The sequence below is a fragment of the Panthera pardus genome, unplaced genomic scaffold, assembly GCF_024362965.1.
Source record: "Panthera pardus isolate Hobbes unplaced genomic scaffold, ASM2436296v1 HiC_scaffold_25, whole genome shotgun sequence".
In the NCBI taxonomy this organism is placed as follows: domain Eukaryota; kingdom Metazoa; phylum Chordata; class Mammalia; order Carnivora; family Felidae; genus Panthera; species Panthera pardus.
In genome coordinates, this window is record NW_026526821.1 from 32245931 (window position 1) to 32271754 (window position 25824).

At 41.1% G+C, this 25824-nt stretch overlaps 1 protein-coding gene across 3 annotated transcripts in view; it reads right to left on the minus strand.

Moving 5' to 3' along the window:
- Positions 1 to 6673: 6673 nt before the first annotated feature.
- Positions 6674 to 25824, minus strand: part of FERMT1 (FERM domain containing kindlin 1) — a 35427-nt gene continuing 16276 nt past the window's right edge. For all 3 annotated transcript variants that reach the window (XM_019462558.2, XM_053890421.1, XM_019462560.2), the window contains 9 exons: positions 24503 to 24610; positions 23949 to 24080; positions 22419 to 22468; positions 15064 to 15188; positions 14010 to 14116; positions 12599 to 12820; positions 11852 to 11976; positions 10619 to 10760; positions 6674 to 8941 (listed from right to left, as the gene is read on the minus strand). In XM_019462558.2, the coding sequence (XP_019318103.1) occupies positions 8768 to 8941; positions 10619 to 10760; positions 11852 to 11976; positions 12599 to 12820; positions 14010 to 14116; positions 15064 to 15188; positions 22419 to 22468; positions 23949 to 24080; positions 24503 to 24610 (1185 nt within the window). In that variant the 3' untranslated portion in view covers positions 6674 to 8767. The remainder of the gene's footprint in view (positions 8942 to 10618; positions 10761 to 11851; positions 11977 to 12598; positions 12821 to 14009; positions 14117 to 15063; positions 15189 to 22418; positions 22469 to 23948; positions 24081 to 24502; positions 24611 to 25824) is intronic.

Consider the following 25824-nt stretch of genomic DNA (forward strand, 5'->3'; position numbering starts at 1 on the left):
TAACCTCTGTTCTACTCTCTGTCTCTATATCGGTCTATTCTAGATACCTCCTCTCAGTGGAATTGTACAATATTTGTCCTTTGTCTGGCTTATGTCACCAGGCATAATGTTTAATGTTTGTTTGTTTGTTTGTTTATTTATTTATTTGAGAGAGAGAGAGAGAGAGAGAGCGCGCGCGCGCACAAGCAGGGGAGAGGCAGAGAGAGAGGGAGATACAGAATATGAAGTAGGCTCCAGGCTCTGAGGTATCAGCACACAACGCGGGGCTCAAACTCACAAACCATGAGATCATGACCTGAGCCAAAGTTGGACGTTTCACCAACTGAGCCACTCAGGTACCCTTCACATAATGTTTAATGCTAAGGTCAATCATGTTGTAGCATATATCAAAATTTCGTTCCTTTTTGTGGCTGAATGGGATATTGTATATTGTTTTAATTGTGGTGATTTGTTATAGCAGCTAGGGAAAACTAATACATGAGGGATGAGAGAAAAAGTATCAAGCATGATCCCTAAGCCGCTTGGGTGGCTCAGTTGGGTAAGTGTCTGACTCTTGATTTAGGCTCAGGGCATGATCTCCCGGGTTGTGAGATCAAGCCCTGCGTTGGGCTCTGTGCTGACAGCACAGAGTCTGCCTGGGATTCTCTCCCCCAACTCTCTGCCCCACCCCTGCTGGTGCGCTCGCTCGCTCTCACTCTCACTCTGTCACTCTCACTCTCTCTCTCTCAAAATAAATAAATAAACATTAAAAAAAAATGATGATCCCTAAGTTCTTGGACCTGAGGACATTGAAAGGATTGATGGACTGAGAGGCCATTTACTGGGAAAGAGAAGTCTAAGACAGCAACAGATTTGGGGGAGGAAAATCATAGGCTCTGTTTTGACCATATTAAGTTTGAGATGTCTGTTAGACCTACAAGGAGATACTGAGGGAGATAACTGGACATCCAACTGGAATTCTGGGGAGAGGTCAGAGCTGGAAAGTTACATTTGGGAGGCATCACCATATAGATGGTGCTTGAAGCCAGTAGACTGGTTGAGGCCACCTAGGGCAAGTGTGTAGAAAGAGAAGAGAAGAGGAACAAGCCAACATTTGCTAGTGGAACAGAGGAAGAGAAATCAGCCTAGCAGGCTGAGAGAAAGCCAGGGAGGTAGGAGAAAAATCAGGAAAATTTGGAATCATGAAAGTTAAGAGAGAACAATATTTCATTAAGAGGGGCACAGCCAGCCAGGTTTTGACAGACTAAATAATGGAGTACTTTTATGAGCTGGACAAGAGAAGGGTTGATTGGGGGTGGGGGGTAGGGACAGAAGCCAGAGAGGAGTGAGTTAAGGGCATGAGAAAATATGTGTTAGCTTTCCTACGTATTCGGAGAACTTTTGCTGTGAGCAGGAGCAGAAAAATGGGGCAGAGTTCAAACCTTTTATAAGGTGGGGAATATCGTTGTAGTTATCTATGGCTGCCCAGTAAGTACCCCCAAAACTTAGTGGCTTAAAGCAACATTTATTATATTCTATTACATGATTTTTGAGGGTCAGGAATTTGGTCGGAGTTTGGCTAGATGATTCTTTTGTTCCATTTAGCATTGATTAGTCATTGGTAGTATTCAGCTGTTCAGTGGACTGGTTTTGAGGCTTCAAGATGGATTTACTCATGGGTCTGGCACCTTGGTAGGGATGACCTGAGGGCCAGGCTCTGCTGAGATTGTCAGTTGGAGTGCCTACTTGTGGCTTCCCTAGCATGGTGGCCTCAGGGCTCGAAGAGGGAGTATCCTGTGGACAAAACAGAAGCTACATGGCCTTTTATGACTTACAGTTAGAAGTCACATAGCATTACTTTTGCTGTAGTCTATTGGTCAATCCAGCCACAAGCCAACTCAGATTTAAGGTGAGGGGACTTAGATCCCATCTCTTGATGGGAGGACACTGAGAGAGTTTGTAGCTGTATTTTAAAACCCCAAAGAGAGAGAACATGTTTGCAGTCTGATGGGAATGTGTCAAGAGATGGGGAGAAGAGAATGATGCAAGAGAGAGAGGAGGAAACTGCAGGAATTGAGTGCTTTGGAGGTCATGAGGGGACAGTACTCAGAAGGCTGTGGATTAGGCACTTTTCCAACTGAGGCAAGAGGGAAGAAAGACATTGTGAGGACAGATGAAGAGTGAAGAGGTGAGGCTCTTCCCATCTGATGACATCACTGTGCTCAGTAACATGCAGGTCATCCTGTTACAGATCATCAGCTGAGGGTAGGTGTTGAGGCAGGTTGAAAAGAAAAGAAGGTATGAAATAGTAGTATCAGAGAGTTGGAATGTTAAGTATTTTTTTGAAAAGATTTTAACAGTGATGGCTTTTTGTCATTACTGAAAATAGTATAGATTGTAAGTACATGATGATGAATCCTTAATAATATATTGAGAAAATTACTTTTTTAGTGATTATTAATTACACCAACTGTTTATGGAACCTATCTGAGATACTCTAAATTCTAGGAAATTGCTGACCAATCCTTTTAGATGGGATCACATGATATTATATTTCCATTTTGTTGCTGGAGGAACTAGCATTAGTTTCATGAAGTAAGCCTGAGAAAGAACCCAAGATTAGAACTCTGAGATCATTTTCTTAGGAGAATTGAGAACATGTTTATTTTACTTGAAGAGGATGTTTGGATCATCACCTCCTGAGAGTGATTTAAAAAAATTATCTGGCAAGGGTTGGTCTTGAGCAGAGGTACTTGGTAGATGATGTTGTTTTACAGATGATGCTTTCAAGTGTTGAAAACATGTTTGTAATTCTTGTTCTGGAATTGCTTTCAGAACGAGTTTCACACACACACACACACACACACACACACACACACACACACCAATCACTAATGGCCCCTCTTCCAAGCTTGACCTTATTTCTGTCCTTCTCCCACTTGGAAAACTCTTATTCATCCTTTAAGACCCAGTCTAAATTCTGGGACTTAGATCCTTCCTCCTTTGCTCTTGACTCTAACAAAACTACTCCCTCTCTATTGTGCTCATATGTCTTTAATGTATCAAGAATAATGCCTGTTATACAACATTACAGAGTTATTTACTCAGCTGCCTGTCTCTTGCTAGATTGTATTATCCTTGGCAGCTAGTGTAGTGCCTAGCACATAGTAGGTGCTTATGGCAGATGGAGCTACTTGTTTCCTGATATCTACTCTCACCCTGTTTATCAGTAAAGGAACTCTGATTTGTAGTTGAGGCCATGGCTACTTTGAACAAAGACCAAATATTTCAACCTCCCTTATAGTTAATTGAAGCCATATGGCATAATGCCTGGAACCAGAGCAGCCATGTTGGATCATGAGAGGACTTTGTGAATAGAAGCTATACATAGTGGATGGAAAAGATGCAATGACATGGGTCCTTGACATGGTATATATGCTTTATTGGCCCAGACTTGCCTTAGGAGTATCAGGTGGAAGAGAGAAAAACATCTCTTGTTTGAGCCACTATTATTTTATATATATTACATATATATATATACACACATATATATATATTTATATACACACACACATATATGTGTGTGTATATAAATATATATATATCTGTATATGTACTTGTAGCTAAGCAATTTTAACTGATAGAAATATATACGTATATATAATTTATATTATATATAAATATACAAACACACAATAAATATAGTAAGTTATATCAACTGTATATTTATATGTTATATAGCTTATATGAAACATATAGATTATATACATGTGTGTGTTTGTGTGTATGTGTTTGTTTAACTGAACTGGCTGAAATACAGTTGGCTGAACCCTAGCATGGATTGACAACTGTAGGCCCATAGGCTACATTAGGTTCTCGGATATATTAGAGATTATTCACATATTTTAAGATCTGTGACTACTAGTCAGGGCATGCTTCACAAATCCCTGTGTCTCATATCTGACTGTGTCTGTGTACATCACCTCCCCCCAAACACAGTAGCATTTGCAGCCCCTTGTCCTAGAATGAACTTTGCTTGGGTTATAAGGAGTGGATTATTCAACAGCTTCTTGCCAAGTGTTTGGCTGCCCATTTGCTCTTCTGATGTCTACCTGATTCAAAGAACCATTTGTAAAGGGAGGAAAAGGTCAGAGTAACAACATTTCACTCAGCCTCTAAAAACAGAGCTCAGACCCTGAGGGAAAGTTGCCTCTCTGTGGTGGAATTGGCATTAATCACTTATATGCAATGGCAGGATCAGGGCCAACCATTTGTGGGGATGGGGGTGGATGGTGTTTTCTCTGGTCATGGGTTGGTGTTTTCTTTGCTGGGAAGAAGGCAGACCTCTTTCCCACCCTCCTGAATTCCACCTCTGACCCAAATTTGCAATCAGATATCATATTGGACAAGTGGGCCAGCCGTTGGGGTCTGAAAAATTTTTTTAGTAGAAAATTTCACTCTTTTGACATTTGAAATCTGGTATAATGTAATTGAAGGAAAAAAAATGTCTATGGAGTTTTGTAGGCCTTACTGACGTATGTTGGGGTGGGATGGGGACAAATCACCTTAAGAGGGATTATCGCAAATAAAGACAATCTAGGGCTCTTGACTCAAGAGGCCTTGCCATTCACACAGGATTATCAAGAGTGGTGCTAGAGAATACCACTCAAGTCAGGAGGTCTAGGTTCAAATCCTTGCTTTCAACACTCCAGTTGGGTGACCTTGACAAGTTGCTTATTAAAATACAAGTTGCTTGACTCTGTACACAGTAGTTCCGGTGTATGCTAGAGCTGGCTTGTCCCTGTCAGAGAGCTGGGTATCTTCCCAATTGTTTTCACAGATGCCATGCTGTCTACGGTGGGAGTCTTTACACCAAGGAAATGGGTGAATCAGGTCTCCCCCTGTATTTACCAGCAACCACTGCATGTTTCCTAATCTGTACAATGAGGTTGACAATACTTACCTTACGCAGAGGCTGAATTGAGAGGACTCATGGGAAGCACAAGTGATACCCCTTAATACATGTTAGCATTCTAATTCTTTTAGCCATGTAATAACAACTCTATTGTTGAGGATATTATCTGGGGAGGCAGACACAAGATCTCACTTGCTCTAACATTGGTTGGCACAACCATTTAACCTCTTGGTATCTGTTTTGCCCCTGTGGTTTGACTGTCAGGGCCGCCTGTCAACCTGCCCTGAAATTCGAGTTATAGAACTACGTGGTTTGACTTGAATAATGGGCCCGTGTTGGCAGAGTGATGCTAGAGTTTCAGAAGGAAGTGTGTGCGTGGTGCATAGGAGTGGAGGATGTACCCCAACTGGATTGTGGGGAAAATGAACCACAACCAAGGAATGCTGGAGACGAAGGGCTGTAAGAAACCGCACAATCCAAACCCTTGTTTTACAGATGAGGAGACATATGCTCTCAGGTGGGGGCTTGGATTTTCTATTTTTGTTGTTTCAGTTTCCTTTTTGATCAGGCTAATACAATAACTGTCTTGAAGAGATATCTGTATTCCCATGTTTATTGCAGCATTATTCACAATAGCCAAGATATAGAAACAGCCTAAGTGTCTATTGCTGGGTAAATGGATGTAGATAAAATGTGTGTGTGTGTGTGTGTGTGTGTGTATGTGAGGTGTATATATACATATATATACATGTATATATACACGATGGAATATTATTCAGCCACTAAGAAGAGGGAAATTCTGCCATTTGCAACAGCATGGATGGACCTTGAGGGCATCATACTAGGTGAAATGAGTCAGGCAGAAAAAGACAAATACTGTATAATCTTACTTATATGTGGAATCTAAAAGAAACAAACTCATAGAATAGATTGATGGTTGTCAGATGTGGGGGATGGAAGGTGGAGGAAATGTGTGAAGGTGGGGACGTTTTAAGCTGGTTTCAGGCAGGATCATAGCCCCTTACTTTGCATTCAGCCAGCAGTTAAATAGCTACTCTTCTTTTTTCCTCAGTGAATATCTCATGACTTATTCAATTTCCATGAATGTGTAATGACTTAATAGATATAATATTAAAATACAAAACCAGAAACCAGTATACAAGTTGGTATAAAGGCTGAAAAGACAGAACCCAAAATGCCAACAGTGTAGGTCTTTGGACAGTGTTAGTAAGACACACCTGGCTTTGAATTCTGGTTTTGCTTACTGGTGGTGTGGCTTTGGGCAAGTTATTTCACCTTCTGAACCTGTTTCCTCCTTTGTGAAATGAGAAGGCAAGCCATTCCTGCCCCACAATGGGTTGACATGAGAACTGTATGAAGGGACATCTATAAGCTGCACATTACTACCTGTTATGGACCATCTACAGCTAAATCAAATCCAAATGTTTTGGACATTCATCCATTAAGTCAGAGGCCCTCTGATGCTCCTTCACCTTTGGGTTTTTCTTTTCTCTCTCATGCTTTTTCTAAAATGTAGATGTGGAAAAAAGAGCTTATGATGTCAGGAAATCTAGGGACCTTCAATGGGAAAGGAGTTAAAGCCAACAGGTAAGTGAGGTTTCTAAGTCAATCTCACGGGGAGGAATGAGCTCAAATCTTGGAACCGTGTGGAAAAGTACGCATTAAACTTGAAAGTTGCATTCCTTTCTCAGGGGGTAGAAAATATTCACCTGTTTAGAGACAGCAGACTGGAGAGGACACAACTAGACGATACTCAAATCCAGATAAAGCTTTTAATTAAAAAAATTCATAAAAAATAGTAAAAAATGCAGATTTCCCCATCTAGTGTAGATAAGAAAGCGAAGGAGGCTGAAAGACACATTAATTTAAAATTTCATCATAGGAAGTCAGATGACCTTTTGCACCCAGTGTAAAAAGAGTCCTTACATTGCTCCTGGGAATAGCAGCATTTAGGCTTTGGTGGTCACACTTGGGATGTGGTCGTATAGTCATAGAAGAAGTGTTCCCTGGAAAGTTTGGTGAAGACCAGTCACCTTCTTTGAGTATTTTCATAGAAATGTCAGGCAACCATGGAAAGCCAAGGAAGAGAGTTATACTGAAGATCCAGCTCTGATTAAGTTATGTAGAGCTGTGCTTCGCAGCAGACAGGTGACATGTGGCCTCAAGCAGCATTATTTTAACCTAGGGCCTGACATAATATTAAAGACCTGACTTAGGTTCTAAAATAATAGAGCCTAAGACTATATAGAAATGACCAACACCAAGTAAAACAGTATGCTCAGCACTAGTTTCTATAGAAGACATTTCAAGCAAAGTTCTTTATGATGTGGACCAGACTTTCCAAGTTCCTAAGCCACTTCCTAGATTTAAGCTGGGCCTTGGAAGTTCAGCTGGTGCCTGGGGAGTTTTCATGAACATTGACCTCTAAAGGAGGGGCTGAAAGAGGACTTTCAAGCAACAGCTTCCAGCTCAGGGCCTGGGGTTCCCTAGACAGGGCTGTCTTAATGTGGTTCCTGGAGCAGTGGAGATCTCTCTTCTCAAATGTCTTAGTTGGAAAATAAAGCACAGTGGATCTTAAAAGAATTTCAAAATGGAAATGGACCCTCTGCTTTACCCTGGCAACCCAAGTCCTTTCTGTGACAGGAGAACATTTATAAAAACATAATTAAATGCTATCTGATATTACCCACTACCCCTGATACTGCTTCTTTCCTTCTCAAAACCCATTCCTCCCAAAGCTGACAAACCAAAACAGAAAATGACAATTGAGGGCAGTTATTAATTGGCTCACGCTCATGTCTTGAGGTAGAGATGACAAGAGCAAAAAGAAAAAAAAAAGGTCTATTATCAGCTCCTAATTTACAAAATGTAGATGGAAGCCAGTGAGGAAGCCATCAACCCCTGAACTTGGTGGTCTTGGAGAAGAGGTTTGTCCTTCTCTCCATGACCAGCTGGGATGGAGACCCCATTGTAAGCCTGGATGCAGGGAAGTGGTTTTTATGAACAGAGAGAACTAGACCCATCTTCCTGAGCCCCAGCTCAGAGTAGAAGCAGTTGAGACATGCAGCTGGGTTGAGGAATGGATTTCCCTGTTCCTCTATGTCACCCGTGTCATCAGGAAGGACTTAAAGGTGGCCGAGGAATGGAAAAGGAGCTGCAGGTGGCAGCAGTAACCTGAGGAGACCGATGTCCAAGACCAGATGGGTCAGCAGTCACCTCTGCAGAAGTCACTGTGAACTGATGACACTGCAGGCCACTGCTCTGACCCCCTGTCACCAACTAGTACCAGGTACCCCCACCTCTCCCCTCTCCTCCCCCAGACCTTGACCTATAAGGGAAAAAGTGTGAGTGTAGACTCCCTCTGCCATTTTCACAATATGGGAACTAAAAGCAGTTCTGTTAAGGAAAGACAGATTTCTTTTTGTACCTGAGTTAGTGAATAAGGTAGATCCTTGGCTACATGTGCTTTTAACCTTTCTGTCTTTCCACTGACTTAGCAACGGAGCAGAAAGGCACACTGGTGACTTCTAGCCATACACTTGCAGGTTCTGGAAGTCACAGAACTGTAGCTACATACTGGGATATAGTAGTATTAGCCTGTCTTCTACCTACCCATTTTACAGAAAAGGCAACTGAGGCCTCCTCTGTTACTGGTAGGACAGGGCAAAGAAAGGAAAGGGATATGCTAGGCAGTGTGTTTGAAATGAGGCAAGGATCCTCATCTGAGTGACCAGCGGTAAGTATATGGTTGTCTGTCAGTCTGGACTCTACACATTGGGTGAGCCAAGGATCCCATCTGTCCAGGGAGGACCATCCTTGGCTCACTGTCTGTGTAGGCAGATCTGTTTTGGTTCAGTCCTGACCACCAGTCAACTTGTGGAACAGGTCCTCGTCAAGTGTCTCATTCTGGTCCTTGGACCGGGTGGACAGGAAAATGTAGCCACCGATGTATTCATGCACAATCTTGCAATCCGCACTCAGGCAGGTGAACGCAATGGAGACATTCTGGTCAAATTCGATTGCCACCTGGAAGAGGAAGGCACAGGTAAGCTTAAACTCTGACAAGGAAAATGAAGAAAAAAACGCCTTGTGATGGCGTCAGAGCTGAGGACTGCCTAGGTGGCTTACAGATAACTCCCCCTGCTTGGGATTTCTCTCCCTCTCTCTCCCCAGAACCCCACAGACAAAAAGCAAAACAAAACCCCTCAAAACAACTCCAAAAACAATCACCACTTCCATTAGACGCTTACAGCAAACTTGTCTTTGCTCTCTTTGCGCCCTCTTGTGGTGTCAACTTTGCTACACACTTGGCAAAACATTCTAACTCCCAACACACATAGATACTTTCTGTCACTCTTGTTTAGATGTTAAGAAGTTCCTAAGCACTCCATCTGTCCAGGAGCAGGGTACTTTGCAGACTTTTTGATAGAGAATAAAAGGCTTCCCTGAATTTTCCTGCACCCAACAGCCCTGCACCCCTTCCCAGCTGAAAGTCACAAACTCTAAATCAGAAGAAACATTCTTCACTGGTTCTCAAACCTTGGTTGCCCAAGTGGACTTTTGAAAATTACTGATGCCAAGCTCCCACTCCCAGAGACTGGGATTTGATTGGTCTAGGATGTGGCCCGGGCAGTGGTGTTTTCAAGTTCCCCAGGTGATCCTAATACTCAACAAGGATTTAGAGCCACTGTCTTAGAGGCCACCTAATCTCAGACTTTTATTCTACAAATGAGTGGCTCCACTGAAAGGAATCCATGGTTCTTTAAAAAAAAGTGTGAGTTTGGGGTGCTTGGGTGGCTCAGTTGGTTGAGCATCTAATTTCAAATTTCAGCTCAGGTCATGATCTCACGGCACTGGGCTCTGTGCTGGCAGCTCAGAGCCTGGAGCCTGCCTCTGATTCTGTGTCTCCCTCTCTCTCTGTCCCTCCTCTGCTTGTGCTCTGTCTCCCAAAAATAAACATTAAAAAAATTTAAAATACAGTGTATGTCTCTTATCATCCCTCTAGGTAGATGGCTTTCTACTGGAAAAATGAGAAAACAAAGGAGAAAAGATTCTTTATCAATATCAGAATATGTTAAATCATCTGGATGCTAAGGTGCCTCTGACTTGATCTACAATTTCCCAGCTTATAGCTTTGGCTTGAACTTAGCTCCTGGGGTGCCATTAATGGGAGGCAGACGGTTTGGGGTCCCCTTAACTCAAGAGGCAAAGCTTTTCTCAGTCATCCCTGCTCACATCACTTGCTTCTCTAGTAGTTTTTACTTTTTGGGACTGGAATGCTCTCCAGGTGGGCAGTTGAGCCTCTGAGTCCTCAACTAGTTGGGCTTCTTGGCAGCCCATTAGATGAGGCCTTTTTGGATTCATTTTGGGTGACAGTTCTCAGGTAGTTTCCACTAAATAATTCAGTCTAAGTCTTACATAATCCTATGCTGAGTTGAAGGAAACTAATCAAATTGCTCAGCAATTTTAGAGTCTGTATGGCAAGTCCATATGGAGACTAAGCCAACCCATGGTGTTAATTCAAAACCATTCGGCCTGTACTTGTTAGGAAACTGCCCAGAATTGCATGTGATTATTTTAGCAGACAATGACCATATGCCTGTGGTTTCTGAGTTCTAAATGTATGAACAGAGTAATGTACAATTCTGATGGAACACACATATATAGGCTCAACGCTGAATGTACCAAAAACTTTCACTGTACCTGCCGGATTTCCCAGTTTACATTCCACTGCTTCATATTTGTGAATCTCCATGTTGTAATTGGAATCCCAGTGGTTGCATCGATTCTAATCAACCTATTATAGGAAACTCCCAGAATATCATCTTTCTTGCTTCCTTTAAATCTAAAAACAATTAATATGAATTAAAAGAAGGAACTGCTTCCTGTAATATGATATTCATATACAACTTCTTAAAGATAATATGAACATTTCTAAATGGCATCCAAAGAATGGACAGTGAAGGATTAGCTTTCTACAGAAGAAGGGTGTTTTTATTGTGATATGAAGAACATATGAAGAATGGAGAGAATTAACAAGGCTGCCCTGTACACATCATTTACATAAAACTGACATCATTGGAAAGCAAAGTAAGAAAGGGTCAAGTCAATTAATTGAAAATTGCCAACTGTGTATGCCAGGCACCGTTCTAGGCACAAGGAATATAGTAGTGATCTCAGTATGAAAATGTCTATCTTCATGGAGCTTGTATTCTAGTGGGGGGACAGGGTCATGAGTAAGTTAAATATATATGGCAGATAAGATCATAAAGGAAAATAAAACACAGAAGGGGGACGGGGAATACTGGCAAATGGGGTGGTTACAGTTTTACAACTGTAGGCTGTAGTGAGAGAGGCCACTTGATTAAAGATGCTGGTGAGGGACTGTGCTATGTGGGTATCTGGGGAAAGAGTATTGTAGGCAGAGGGCATAGCCAGTGCAAGGCTGCAGCATTTTATGTATGTATGTATGTGTGTGTGTGTGTGTGTGTGTGTGCGCGCGCGTGCACTCAAAGACCTGTCACAGGAGGCCGGTGTGGCTGGGCACAGTGAAGGAGGAGCAGAGGTGTGAAATTCTGGAGCTAAGGTCTTGTAGGACCATTGTAAGGATTTGGCTTATACACTGAGTGAGCCAGAAGGCCTTCAGATGGTTCTGGGCAGAGGCTGCCATGGTTTGACTCAGATCTTAAACAGATCACTCAGGCTGCCAACTTGAAAACTTAGGGAACAAGGGGAGAAGCAGGGAGCCCAGGTAGGTCTGTGAAGAGAAGGTATAGAAGATTGTTATGGGCAGCCAGTGTGTTTGGGCCATTTGTGAAAGGACAATATTCTAAAATAAAAAGAGTTCTATGTTCTAGACTGAGAAGAAACTGGGATCCAAGAAAGGCACTTAGAAACACATAGAGAGCAAGAGAGGCAAGTGAACATTGTAATCACCTGACAAGGTAGTAGGTGAGGCCAAATTCAGGTAGAGATTGCCATGCCTGGATGAACCGCAGCTTGGCTTCGACCAGGGGCATCTGAGCCACATTCTGGTGGGCTTCTAGAATCCGGGCTGCCAGCTAAGCAGAAGTGGTAGACATCAAACTGTCCTTAGCATACAGTGACTATTCTATAATCGTCCCTTTAGCTCAGATCCCCAGTGAGAAAAATAAATGCAAGGCCCAACTGTAGCTCTACAAAGAGAATTCATTTATTCATTCATTCACCCATTCATTCATTCTTGCTTCCTCTCTCTCCTTCTGAAACAAAACACGTAAATCACCGGGGAGAAGAAGGAACAAGATCAACCAACACATAAACTTGTAAGGTTCATGGAGATGGAGAGTTCTGGGTCCCTCTTTCTAGGGTCTATATAGTGTCCATGGACAATGGTTCCACTTACATCAGTCTATTTGCGTAACTTTTTAACCCCCTCTGATGGGAGCACAATGTAAAGTTTTAATTTGTGGGGACTAAATAATTTTAATTAAATCTGGGAATATTACCATGTTTAGGTAGCAGAAGTCAGTGCTAACAAAATGAACAATAATCTCTTAACATGGTCTAATACGGAGTCCAAAGTCAAATATCCCCATGAGCTGATTTTTTTATGATGATGGCCTCAATCATTTTAATTCCTCATTTTACTTCAGAAAATAGAGAATTTACTGCAAACAATCACTCAAACAAGATTAGCAGTACCTGCTTAGACTTGTGTTTTTTCGCACACCGGGGCGACACAAAACATTCCGGGTTTATGTCCATGGTTTCGATATTGGAAGCCACCTGAGATGCTGAGTTCCGATTTTTCATCCTCAAAAATGAAAGGATGTTGAGAACCTCTGGCTGGTAGGAACTGTCTGCCATGGTTTTGCCCTTTGATGCCAAGATGCAGGCAGCCATCCATTGGGCATACTGATTCTCCTGCAGCAAACATCAGAGGGCTGAGACACAAATTCAAGTACAGAGCCACCCTGCTGGGAACAGAGCAGGAGGTGGGCTCTTATCTCGACAATATACAAAACTGTCACCTACCAAGCAAGGAAAGATGTGAAGTGGCACATGTTCTGCGTGGCTGTCAATCACCTAATTTAACACCCAACAAAAGCTTTTGAGTCCCATGTTGAGTTTCTCTATGCTAAAGGGCTAGAGAATAGGAATGTCAGCTGTGATAAATTCCATGCAGGGAACTTTGCATTTAAAGATAAACCAAGGACACAGGAGCTCCATGGAGCACAGACAGATGAAAACCCAAGCTACCCGACAGACTTCCTTGATGTATATTTCCATTTTCATATCATGTCTGATCTCTATGACAGAAGGACATGAGGAAAAAAATCATTAACTGATTTCCCATATAATGTCTACCCTGGCCTATGCTTAGTAAATACTTGAATCCCATAGTAGGAATCAGGTCCACTGATGGGCTCTGAACCAGTCAGTGGCGGCCTCTATTGTTCTTTAATGTGTGTGCTCATTTTTCACCTCAGGGAACCAAGTGGAGTGGTCTCAGAAGCTGAGGGGATGCAGATGAACGGTAGAATTCTACAGAGCAACAGTGAGTATGGTATGCTGAATTACTGACCTCAGTCTTCATCCTCCTGGTATCCACACCTTTTGCCATGTAATTTTACGATCTGTCTCATTGGAGCCAGGGTGTAATTTCCCACCTCTTGACTTTGAGCCTCACCATGGATTTACTTTAGCTGATGGAACGTAGGTGGAAATAACAGTGTACTCACTCAAAGCTCAAGTTTTAGGAGGTCTGCCACGTTTGTAGTTCCTCTCTTGCACTTCCGCCATCCCTATGAGCAGAGCCTCCCCAGGCAGCTGGGTACCCAGAATACAGTGCGCTTACCTCCAGTAAGGAGCCAAGCCTAGCCAGACCTGTGGCTGGAAGCAGATCTGTTCAGCTGACACAAGGCTGGATCATCCAAGCCCATAGATGTTTCAGAGACCAAGGTTTACTGGTATGTGTCATTTGATTTTGTGGTTGTTTGTTACAAAGTAATAGCTGACTGATGAGTGTTCTGATTTGAAAAAGCATCTGAGCTGGTTTGTCCTTAGGTTTAATACAGGTGAAGGGAGTTAGCATTTTTGTGGTTTTACTCACATGATCACATCTGAGATACACTTCATTCATACCATCAGCAACAGGGATTAGTAACTTGATTCCAAATTTTCTCCCTGCTACATTTACATCTGGCACAACTTCACAGCCTGAATGATAAAAGGAAGGGACAAAACTGAGTTCTGAGAAATCTGTTATATCAATATCAGATGTGCATCTAAAAGAAACACTTTGAACGTAAGCCCTTCAGATTTGGTTCTCTTTTGAAAAACTGAGGAGCAAGCAGACAACATTAATTAAAGGATAACTAAGTAAGACTCATGAATAACTAACATGGATAACAAAAACTATTTTCTCTTATCATTTTAAATTTTTTTTAACGTTTATTTATTTTTGAGACAGAGAGAGACAAAGCATGAACGGGGGAGGGTCAGAGAAAGAGGGAGACACAGAATCTGAAACAGGCTCCAGGCTCTGTCAGCACAGAGCCCGACGCGGGGCTCGAACTCACGGACTGCGAGATCATGACCTGGGCCGAAGTTGGCCGCTTAACCGACTGAGCCACCCAGGCGCCCCTCTTATCATTTTAAACATGTCATCAACTGAATTCATTTTCCAGGTTGATTTGGCTATTCTGCCTCATAGTAGCACTGAGTTATGAATATAAACTTTTAAAATAAATCAGGGCAGAGGGAGTTTTCTCACTGTCACCATATGATAAGGAAATTGAGTGCAATGGTTAAGTATTTTCAGTTAATGGAGTTACCAGTACACTCACAGCCACTTTCAGAAATTGGTACAGAAACTGAAGCGACACTAAATTAAACAGAACCATCCTGGAATTTAGAAAGTTTTCGGGATCCTACAAGGCCTCATGTACTACACTGATGACAGCAATTACCACCACTTCATAGGCTTGGCCACACTGGGGAAGAAAGGACAGCAGAATGCTGCAGACAGGCTGCTGTGTGGAAACCAGTGAGATAGAGCGGTTCCTCTGGAAGTCAACCCTGCTTCACTGGGTAGGAATCTTGGCTTTCATATGCATGCTAGCTGGGTCATGACAAGCCCATACCCTCATGTAGGACTCTCTTACCTCTCAGATTTAGTTTTTCTACTGGTTCTCCTTGTTCAAGCTCCTTATTTTTAAAGTAGGCTATAGATGTGTCTTTAAAGATGAACCAATATTGTTTGAAAGCTTTCAGTATTAGCTTCTTGGGCCTGCAAATTAAAGTACAATTAGCCTTTTAACAACCACCTAGAAACACAGGGACACGTTGCAAATTTTAAGTGGATCAAGATGCTCTAGAAACCCATTCATATGACATACTCTTTATTTCTGAAAGTACTTTTCAAATTGCTAACTCATTTCTAAAAAGTAAAAATGGGGTTTTTAATATGATATGTAGAAAATGCAGAATCTCAGGAGTTAGACCATTCTGGCTCTGCTGATGCCTAATGTGTGACCCTGGGAAAGACACTTCATCTGCCTGGGCCACGTGCACTGCCTCTGTGTGACTGCCCTATGAGCCTCCAACTCACAGGGCTTCTGTGAGGATAGAAAGAGGTAATCTCTGAAAGTGCTTATCACAGGACCTGGCATGACTGAAGTGCTCAATAAACTATTACTGTTATTTGAGAAACATCCATGAATCTGGGGACACCTGTAATTTCAGTATACTTCTTGTATCTGAAAAAGCTGTCCATATGGACAACACAGTTTTCAAGTTACAGGACTAAAAATCAGATCTAAAAGTAAGCAACATTTTCCGTGGTTTCCTCTTGATCCTTAAGAGAAACCCCCCAGAGAATTTCCACCGAGTCATGGAAATCACAAAAACCCTACAGCTAATCTGTATAGATTCTGCTGTTATTAAAAAATGTTTTGGGGGAAGATCTCCAAAAGTGATATCTGTGGGGGCCGGAACATTTTGTACTCTGGGCTGGACAAGGTTGGTGGTGCCAATAGCAGGTCTCAATTGGGTCACTGAAAATAGAAAACATGAGAGAGAGCTGGGAAGTGGGAAAGGGGGTATAGCTAGTCAAAGAAAAGATAACATGGGCTGTCCATGGTTCTGTGGAGCAGTCCCGGCTGTGGGGGTGAATCTCATGCTAGAGCAGTGGATTTCTGCATTCAAGAATGAGAGGAAGAGAGGAAGCCTTGTGTTAACCCTACTCATACATCATTTGGGGCAAGACTTTTAACATGTCAACCATCGTCTTTCCTTAGCTAAAAATGTGTTACACTTCACACAAAGATAAGAGAGAAAATGTTCATTAAAAAGCCAGTGTATAACACAGAAAGTATAAAATAAAATGGAAAAACATTATATGCAGGTAACATTTCCAAGATTTAGAAAGCCATTGCATCAAAATAATATTATGTTGAAAGCTGTAGTTACGATAATTCTAAGGAACACATTTGAAGGTTATTTGTCTAAGAATCAGAATCTCCAAAATTAATAGTATTTTCAAAATAGAATCAGAAGACAAGCCTTTACACAAAAGATAGTAAGGTCTCAGTTACGTCCTAGGCATTTAAATATTTCTATTCATAATTAAGAATGAAACTCTGCTGCTCCATTTTAACTGGACTTTAAGAGTATCAAAAGATTCCCACTGCTATCGTCTTCCAGGTTGGTTCATCTTCCAGGGCACTTCCATTAATTCCCAAAGCTAATGATTATTGCTCCTATTCCATGTTCCAGAGGCTGGAGCAGGACAGTGTAGGGGAAGAAGTGGAGAAGGTGGCTGCATGGGGCATGATAAACACAAGAATTGAGGCAGTCTTCTGAATCTTCATGGAGCCCATAGGGTCAAGAGGGAAATGCACATATCAATGAATAAAATATGCTACGTCGTGGAACAAGGATGTGCAGCGTGGTGAGTTACAGAGGACACAGTGTTTAAATATAGAATAAAGGATGGGTAAGAATTTGATTGGAGAAAAGGGAAGAGAAATTTCAGAAGGTAGGAACAGCACATGCAAAGTGTAGAGGTGAGTCAGAGCTGGGCACCTTGTAAGCAAGAGCTGGGTCAATATTACCCATATATATTATGTAAATATAATACCCTTCGCTTAACATATTTACAATTGTTAATTTGTAGTATTTGTAACATACGTTATAAAACCTATACAAATATATTAATTAAAAATGAATATGAAGAACTCTGTTTTTTTTAAAAAGGGAGGTTGTTACTCACTTACATAAATCCCAGTTGAGGAATTACATTATTGGCCATGCTTACTCTAAATCACAATGTTCATTGTATAGTGCCATCTACCTAGTTTTGAAGGTTTTTGTTGAAACAAAGCTACGGAGTTCCATATTCCCTCATGTCAATCACTCACTTATGCAGATTAATCAGAATACGTTGCATTTTTATATTTTTAATAAGTGGGTTTAAAACACACTATAACTTCGGTCCACCTCAGTGGCTCAGTTGGTTGAGCATCCGACTCTTGATTTCGGCTTAGGTCATGGTCTCACAGTTTGTGGGATGGAGCCCTGCATTGGGCTCTGTACTGACAGTGTGGAGCCAGCTTGGGACTCTCTCTCTCTCTCTCAATCTCTGTCCCTACCCTGCTTGTGTGTGCTCTCTTTCTTAAACTTAAAAAAAAAAATACTGTAACTTCATTTGGATGGTGTTTAATGCAGACAAATTCTGTTTCTAAGTTTTAAAGGTGTGCAGATAATATTATTTTTTAAACTTGGAAAGTCTAATTGGCTTTATTAAGTGATTCATAAATTGGGCATCATCCCATCTAGCAAGTAGAGGAGAGCTCTAAGGTATGGTACAAAATGGAGGATTGTTATAGGAAGAAGTTGGGGTAAGAAAGTTATTAGCAAAAGAAAGGGCTGTTCTAGGCAAGGTCACCTTCCTGGTGCGGAAGGGCAGGAGGTCTTGTTAGGTGAATTAACCTCATCTTTTGGGAGATGGAAGGCCCATGTGACAGATGACTTCAGCGGTGCTGATTGGAAAATTTTCTACTGACCAGTTAAGACTAATTTCTGGGGAAGGTTGAAACTGCAATTAGGTATAAAGCCCCAGTTGGTGAGGTGGTCTAAGCGATGCCATTTTGGGCCTGTGGTTTTCTTTTTAACAATTCCCCCCTTTTGATCAGACTGTCAGCTTAACTGAGAGATGTGATCAAAATTTAAGGCAAGATAATACTGTTTTAATAGGCAGTATCATTACTGGCAACACTATGACCATGGAAATATTTGCAAATAATGCTCTCTTTATAGCACTAATCTCTTTCAAATACTGATTACGTTCTTATTTCACAATCACCTTTTCCTTAAAGGAGAGGTTTCTTATTTTGGAAGCATCTGGAGGCTTATTAATGATGGCCAGTTGTCATCACAGGTCATAAATTTGGAACACTAGCTTTTAAAAAAACAAGAGTGTATCAGGGCACCTGGGTGGCTAAGTTGCTTAAGCATCCAACTTCAGCTCAGGTCATGATCTCGCGGTTCATAAGTTTGAGCCCCGTGTATGGCTCTGTGCTAATAGCTTGGAGCCTGGAGCCTGCTTTGGATTCTGTGTCTCCCTCTCTCTCTGCCCCTCCCCTGCTAGCACTCTCTTTCTCTCAAAAAATAAATTAAAAAAAAAAAAAAAAGAGTGCATAATTCCACTTAGAGATATTTTTCTATGTGATAACCAGTGTTTCTTCATGGCACCAAAGGTTTCATAGTCACTCTCTCTTTATGAAGTATTATAAAGATTCCTCTGTGTTTTTGGGGTCTTGTATTCCTCTCACTGATAATCTCCGATAGCACATTGTGCAAATCTGCCTGGGATGTTCTTTGCTATAGTAACTTGCCTACTTCCCTACAGTAACTTGTCTGTGAATGATGTAATGAATGAATTTTATGTGTGGCTTCTGTCTCTGTATCCTCTAGTGGAGCCATTTAATTGTTTCCAAAGTAGTCTCTCCAACACTGGTCACACCTTACAGTCTGGACATGAATCATTGTTTTTTATTAAATATGTAACTTACTAATAGAATTGTATCTTGTCTGGTTTATATTTAGGGGTTTGCATAAGGTAGAATCTTGAAAGGCTGGTTGGGCATAAAGTTCTAGACTGATTGCTACTTTCTCTTAGCACTTTCAAGATATTTCCCAGCCAACGAAGAGTCTGCTACACACTCCGCTGTTTTTCTTGCTAGGAAATCTGTTTTTTTCTCTCTGATTTAAAGACTTTCCCTTATCAATGGCTGGCCTTATTAAGATGTGCATCTATAGTGATTTATTTTGCTTGGGATTTACCATTCCTGAATTTAGGTATTTTTGTCTTTAACAATTCTGGAAAATTCTCAAGCATTCTTTTTTGAATACTTGCTTCTCTCCCATATTTTCTTATAGAACTCCTAGTATATAATGAAACTTCTCATTCTACTGATAACATATTTCCCATTTCTACCTTTCTGTTTTCTCTCTTCAACTGTGTTTTTAAACTTGACATTCAATGCACCTATTCTGTTTTAAATTTCGATGACTAAATTTTTTGTTTCCAGATTTTCTATTTGGTTCCTTTTCAATATCGCCTCTTCTCTTTCATGGTGATTGTTACCTTTTAATTTCCTTAAGGATTCTAAACATACTCATTTTATGTTTTTTTCAGATTGTTCTCTTACCTAAAATTATTGAAACTGCTAATCTTCTTGCTTGTTGGGTCTGTTGTCTTTCCTTTATGGTAGTTCATGAACTTACATGGTTAGTTTTTATTGGGGGCTCATTTTTTAGAGGGTTATTATTTTCTCTATAAGGCCCATGCATGCTAGATTGTGGATATTTCCCTCCAGGTAGCAATTACATTTGCTAGGGCTTCACAGGTTTTGTGTCATGGGCTGGTTTCTGTTTTTTTTTTTTTTTTTCCCCAGAATTCTCCTATCATGTAAGACACTTAAATTTAAATCTACATCCTTGGGTGACACAGGATTTGGCTCCATTTTCTCCGGAGAGACTTTTCATTTCCCCACACGGAACCCCATGCAAGGATGAACTTACTGCTTCCTGGCTGGTGGACAGTCTCTCCCTGTTAAACACAGAAGGCTGCCCTTGTGAGTTTTTGTTTTTAGGCACGGGCTTTAGTCTTGTGCTTTAGGCCTTACAATAGGCCTAAAACTTCATCTCCTATCTGTGCCCAGGGACTAAAATCCCAGCCCTAGGCCATGATAATCTGTGCATCCGAGGCTTCATTTGTAGAATTAGGTTTCCTCTGCATTTCCTGCAAACTGGACTTTCCCAGTCTCACCTCAACTCTGTATTTACAATTCTTTTATTTTTCCTTTATCTAGCACTCTTAGGTATTTATGGCAAGACCGAGGTTTGCATTAGATTGGGTGCATTTAAATCAGTTGCTGGAAACTGAAATCTAGTGTTTATATAGTGGGTTCAACTGATTTTGTTTAGGGAAAAAAAAAGAGCTTCACTGTTAAAGAAAAAGAAACATTAAAAATCAAAGGACTAGCTCCGTGCTTTTCTACTGATAAAGAAAGGAAGGCCAAGGAAACGAAGGGCCTTTATGGGTCACACACCCACCAGGAATAGAGCTCCATTCCCCTCTTCCTGTCTCTTTTTTTCTTTGCTTCCTTCTTCCTTATCTTCTTTCTTTCTCTCTCTCTCTCTCTCTCTCTCTCTCTCTCTCTCTCTCTCTTTCTTTCTTCCATGAACTATATTGTCTATTAAATTCAACACCTTTAGACCTTTGGTAGATATAGTGACCACCGTGAAACATGAAGACAATTTTGTGAGCCTGAGCAAAGCAATCACATTAAAGTGAAGTGGATATAGGGCTTAACTCTGGGATATCATCTCCTTCACTAAAAACATCTATAGGAAGGGAACTGTGGTTATTTGGTTTGTCAAGAGCCGGATTTGCTCTATGCAGAGAACATGGCAACCTACTGTCTCCATAGAATGATTGTTTAAAAATTATAAAGATGTATTTGTGGATTCAAGTGATTACTTTTTTTTATGTAGCTCTGGCTATAACAATATGTGTGGTTGCAACCATTTATGCCACAAAAGTTAAATTAATGATCCTACTGTTTGAGACCACATCCCATGAACACATTAAAAAAAAAAAAAAGCAACCTGTAGAAACCCAGTGACAAATATGGGTACCTTTGGATGCTTGTTTCTCATTTATACCTGATTCACTGTTCACTTTTCCAAGTCTTTTTGTGCATCATGTATTACCAAAAGCAACTTGTGTTTCTTTTCAGGCCAACTGACCCAGTGAGGTGCCGGCTTGTTAAGAAAAGTCAACAAACCATAAAGTGACATGAATAACTGATAGAACTTCAAAGGGGTCTTATTCTTTTCATCTTAACACACTTCTGGCACTGTCACAAATGTAGCAGTCCTTTCTTTCCACAAAATAAAAAAAATTCTCTGCCTTTTTAACAGTTTCAGATTGATCCGAGGTCACTGGGGAGTTTTTCAGAAACACCTTAACAGGCAGAGGTAGATAAACCTGGGAGATCACTGTGTGCAAGTCCAGCACCAACATTCTAGAGACAATTGATTTTTAAACCATGAAAGAACCTTCAAATGATGTCAAGTCCTGAGCCTCACAGATGACCATGACAGAAACTCCAGTCTAGTATATATGTTCACTAATTGCCAACACTGGCCATGTTTACACCACCATTTATTGAACATTTAAAATTTTTTTAATGTTTATTTTTGAGAGAGAGAGAGAGGAAGACTGCAAGTGGGGGGTGGGGTGAGCAGAGAGAGAGGCAGAGACAGAATCTGAAGCAGGCTCCAGGCTCTGAGCTGTCAGCACAGAGCCTGATGGGCTGGAACTCACAAACCATGGGATCATGACCTGAGCCAAAGTTGGGACACTTAACCGACTGAGCCACCCAGGCGCCCTCATTTACTGAACATTTAATGTGATCCAGGCACCATGCTCAATGCTTCATATATATTATTACATTTAATTCCCCCCAATAAATCCAAGAGGAGGTATATCCGTATTTTATAGATTAGGAAACCGAGGCTCCAATACATGACAATGCCCTAGGTAACTCAGCTGGTGTGTGTTGTTGAGCTAGGATTCAGGCCATTGTCTATCTGATACCAAAGCCCATGCTCTTACCTTTGAACCATGAACCTGACTAATGAGGTTCAATTTAACATTAAAAAAAAATAAATAAAATAAATAAAGGGGCACCTGGGTGGCTCAGTCGGTTAGGCAGCCGACGTCAGCTCAGGTCATGATCTCATGGTTCATGGGTTTGAGCCCCGTGTCGGGCTCTGTGCTGACAGCTCAGAGCCTGGAGCCTGCTTCGGAATCTGTGACTCCCCCTCTCTCATACTCTGTCTCTGTCTCTCAAAAAATAAATAAACATTAAAAAAAATGTAAATTCCTGGACTCTTTACCTGCAAGGCTTTGTTATGAGCAATCTCTTTCTCCTTCAAGGTGACTTACCTAAATAATTTGAGGTTATCTGCAAGTTGAGGGATATCAGTAATGTCCTCCTAAGGAAAAAGATAATATTTCATAAGCAGTAATTAGGTGGTGTTGATACTCTCTACCTGCACTGTCGAGTACTATAGCCACTCATCACATGGAGTTATTAAAATCTGAATTAATTAAAATTAAATAAAATGAGAAACTCAGTTCCTCAATCATACTAGCCACATTTCTAGCAGTTACCTCAGCGGCTGGGGAGTGGAGGAGGGCAGACAGTAGGATGGGGCATGTGCAGGGGCTTCTGGGTGGCTGGCAAAGTTCTAGTTCTTAATTTGGGTGGTGATGTGGGTGATAATTTAATACAAATTTGTTAAGCTACAGGTTGCTTTTTGTTTTTTCACTTTTATGTCACATGTCATGCAAATGAAAAAAGGGGTTAAAAAAACTGACCAAACACTACCTTTCAAGTTAAAAATCTGAGTTAGAAACTGCTACTTTTATGTACAAATAAAATATTGTACAAATTCTACCTCAGAGCGAGTAGCTCTCCTTACGTTTAGTTCACTGATTAACTTCTCAAAAGGAACCTGGTTCAAAGTTCATTCTGCAGTGTCTGTTGGTGCCTGCCTCCTAAGTGAAAAGCCTACTGTTTAGCATCGCATGAAAATATCGAGGGAAGGAGGAGGGAATTTTTCATTTATTCTGAGAATGGTCATTGTGTATCTAGTTAGTGGAGGAAGTAGACAAAAGAGAGCTCCAATTTCATGGGCCTGTGTTTCCCATGAATGTGAGACAGGGCTCTGAATCTCTACAGAATCTTGGCATTTAGTTTGTACAGAATATTTGCATTTGCGTGATACCAATTTCCCATTTGAAGGAAATTAATCATAAGGAAACATGAACCAAATAGCTAAGAACATATGACTCATTTTTATGTTACTATTTATATTCAGTTACAATGGATCCACTGTCTAATTCAATGTGAATTAAACTAATATTTACTCCTACCGTTTGAAGAAGTTAAAGGAAGGGCGGCATTCAACGAATGAATCAGATAGGAGAGGCATTCTGATTATAAAGCTGCTGTTTGGCCACATTTCATGGATAAGGATATGATAAAATAGTTGTACTACTTTATGTTTCACCGGAAGGTTTTGTTTATTTACTGAAGTCAGTAGGTGTCACAAACTTTTTACAGTGTCCCAGAATAAAGGCCCTCACTGTGTCCACCTTGCCCAGGTGCAACGCATGATGACTAGGTAGATCATAGGCTTTGTATCTGTAAAGCATCTTCTTCATTCTCACAGCTAGCCATGCCATGGACTGGGCAGTTCTCTCTAGACCTGAGTGAAGGGACCGCTTTCATATTCTCGGCATGGAGCCTGCTTAAGATTCTCTTTCTCTCTCTCCCTCTGCCCTTCTCCCTTGCTCGCCATTTTTCTCTTAGTTCAAATTAAAAACAAAAAAACAAAAAAACAACTCATTTAACGTTTGTCAATCCATGAGAACACAGCCACAGTTCTGAGTTACCAGAAAAGTTCATACCAAGGTATTGTCCATTTTTCCACCTTCTAGGGTCACTTCCAAATTAGAAAGTGCTGCTTCTACTTCGTCGACCTCGGACTCATGTGTAAAGTCCTGTGTTTCAGCTGACAATGACAGTTTGCTAATGTGATACTACAATGCAAACAGAGGTTTTAGAAATGTTATAAACTCAAATAAATCCATTAGCCATTTCTTCTTTTTGAAGGCAATCCCCCCCACTCCCTCATAGTAACAAACATCTCCTGGAAGGAGATCTCTCTCCTATGAAGGGAAGATGACATTTTAATCTGCATTATTTTGAGATTTATATTTAGTTGTGTTCAAACTCAATTCTTCCCCACCACTGGTTGAACTTGTAGTGAGGATAAGAATTGCAAGACTAACACCTTATATAAGATGGGCATGTGTGTGGGTTATGAGGCGTATTTTAAATTTAAATAGACTCCCCTCATTTTCAATTCTTTCTTCAAAGAAAAAAACAGTATGAAGAAAACGAAACTTTAAGAAAACAAGTTCATTTTCTTCCAGAAAAAAACGTATTGAAGTTCTCATACCTGTAATGCTGCAAAGATCATCATTTCTTCTTCCGTGCAGTCAATTTCTTCTAAGAGAATGGCCCACCTGGCTTGTTCATAGAGTTGGTTTATTCGGACAGCATCATACTAAAGAAAGAAACAGGTAGGTGTGTGTGTTGGTGGAGGGCACGTATTTATATTCCTCAGTACAAAAATTCTGGAATAACTGAGGCCATTCCTTGTTAATCAGAAACAATAAACTTGCATTCAGATAAGTGAAGGAAATACCTCTCTCTTTCTTTCCACCACCCCAGTTCATTTTACTTCCGAACTTAGCACTTTCTCAAAATATTTTCCAGAGCATCTTCAAGGGGCCACATAGACCCATCTCGATTCCGTTATTTCCCCCTCTCTTTCATCACCACTTCCACTGGAGGGAAAACCCATCACCACCATCCATCTACAGGACTCTCTTCATCTTGCAAAACTGCAGCTCTGTATCCATTGTACTCCCCACAGGGAGTATACAATTTACTATATCCTCTAAACAAAAGTTGAAGAAAGTATGGAGGAGGAACAGAAAGATAGAGCACCTAAACAGATTTATCAAAGGTTGATTATCATTAGCCTATTTTTCCTTTTGCATTACTCTTATACACACTAGAAGAAAGGTGACAGGGGAGGTAAAAACCCATAGCAAGCCCAAACCAGCAACAGCATTGCTGTTGGTCCAGCAGGAAACGGGACCTGTCCACAGGCACGCTCCTCCTCAACAGTGCTAACGCTGCTGGCCAGGCAAGACAAGTGAAAACCCAAAAGTGTGGTATTCCGGAAGCTGGAACACTAAGAACTTTAAGAAAGTCTGTCTTTGCTTCCTGAACTTTGCCAGGTGTCATGGTACACCTCAGGAGCTAGCCCCAGTCTCCTCCCCCAACGAGCCCAAACAGAACACATGTGAGAATGTTCACAACAGTGTTATTCATGGCAACCCTGAGCTGGGAACGCTCCAGTGTCCCTCAGCTGGTGAACTGGTGAATGTCCCTCAACAAAATGTGGGTCACATGCATGACGGGAGGCCACTGAGCAGTAAGAGGGAGCACACTACTGATATGTAGTGGGGACCTCAGAAACATGGTGAGTCAAACAGTTCAGATGCACAAGATTATATTCTGGAGGCTTCCATCTATGTGAAGCTTCCAGAAAAGGCAAACCTTGAGAGGGAAAGCAGACCAGTGGTGGGCTGGGAGCAGGGAATGACCAGAAATGGGGTATAAGGAAACTTTTTTGGGTGATGCAAAACTTTTTTGGATTGTGGTGATGGTTGCACAACCACGTGAATGTACTAACAATCATTATATTAG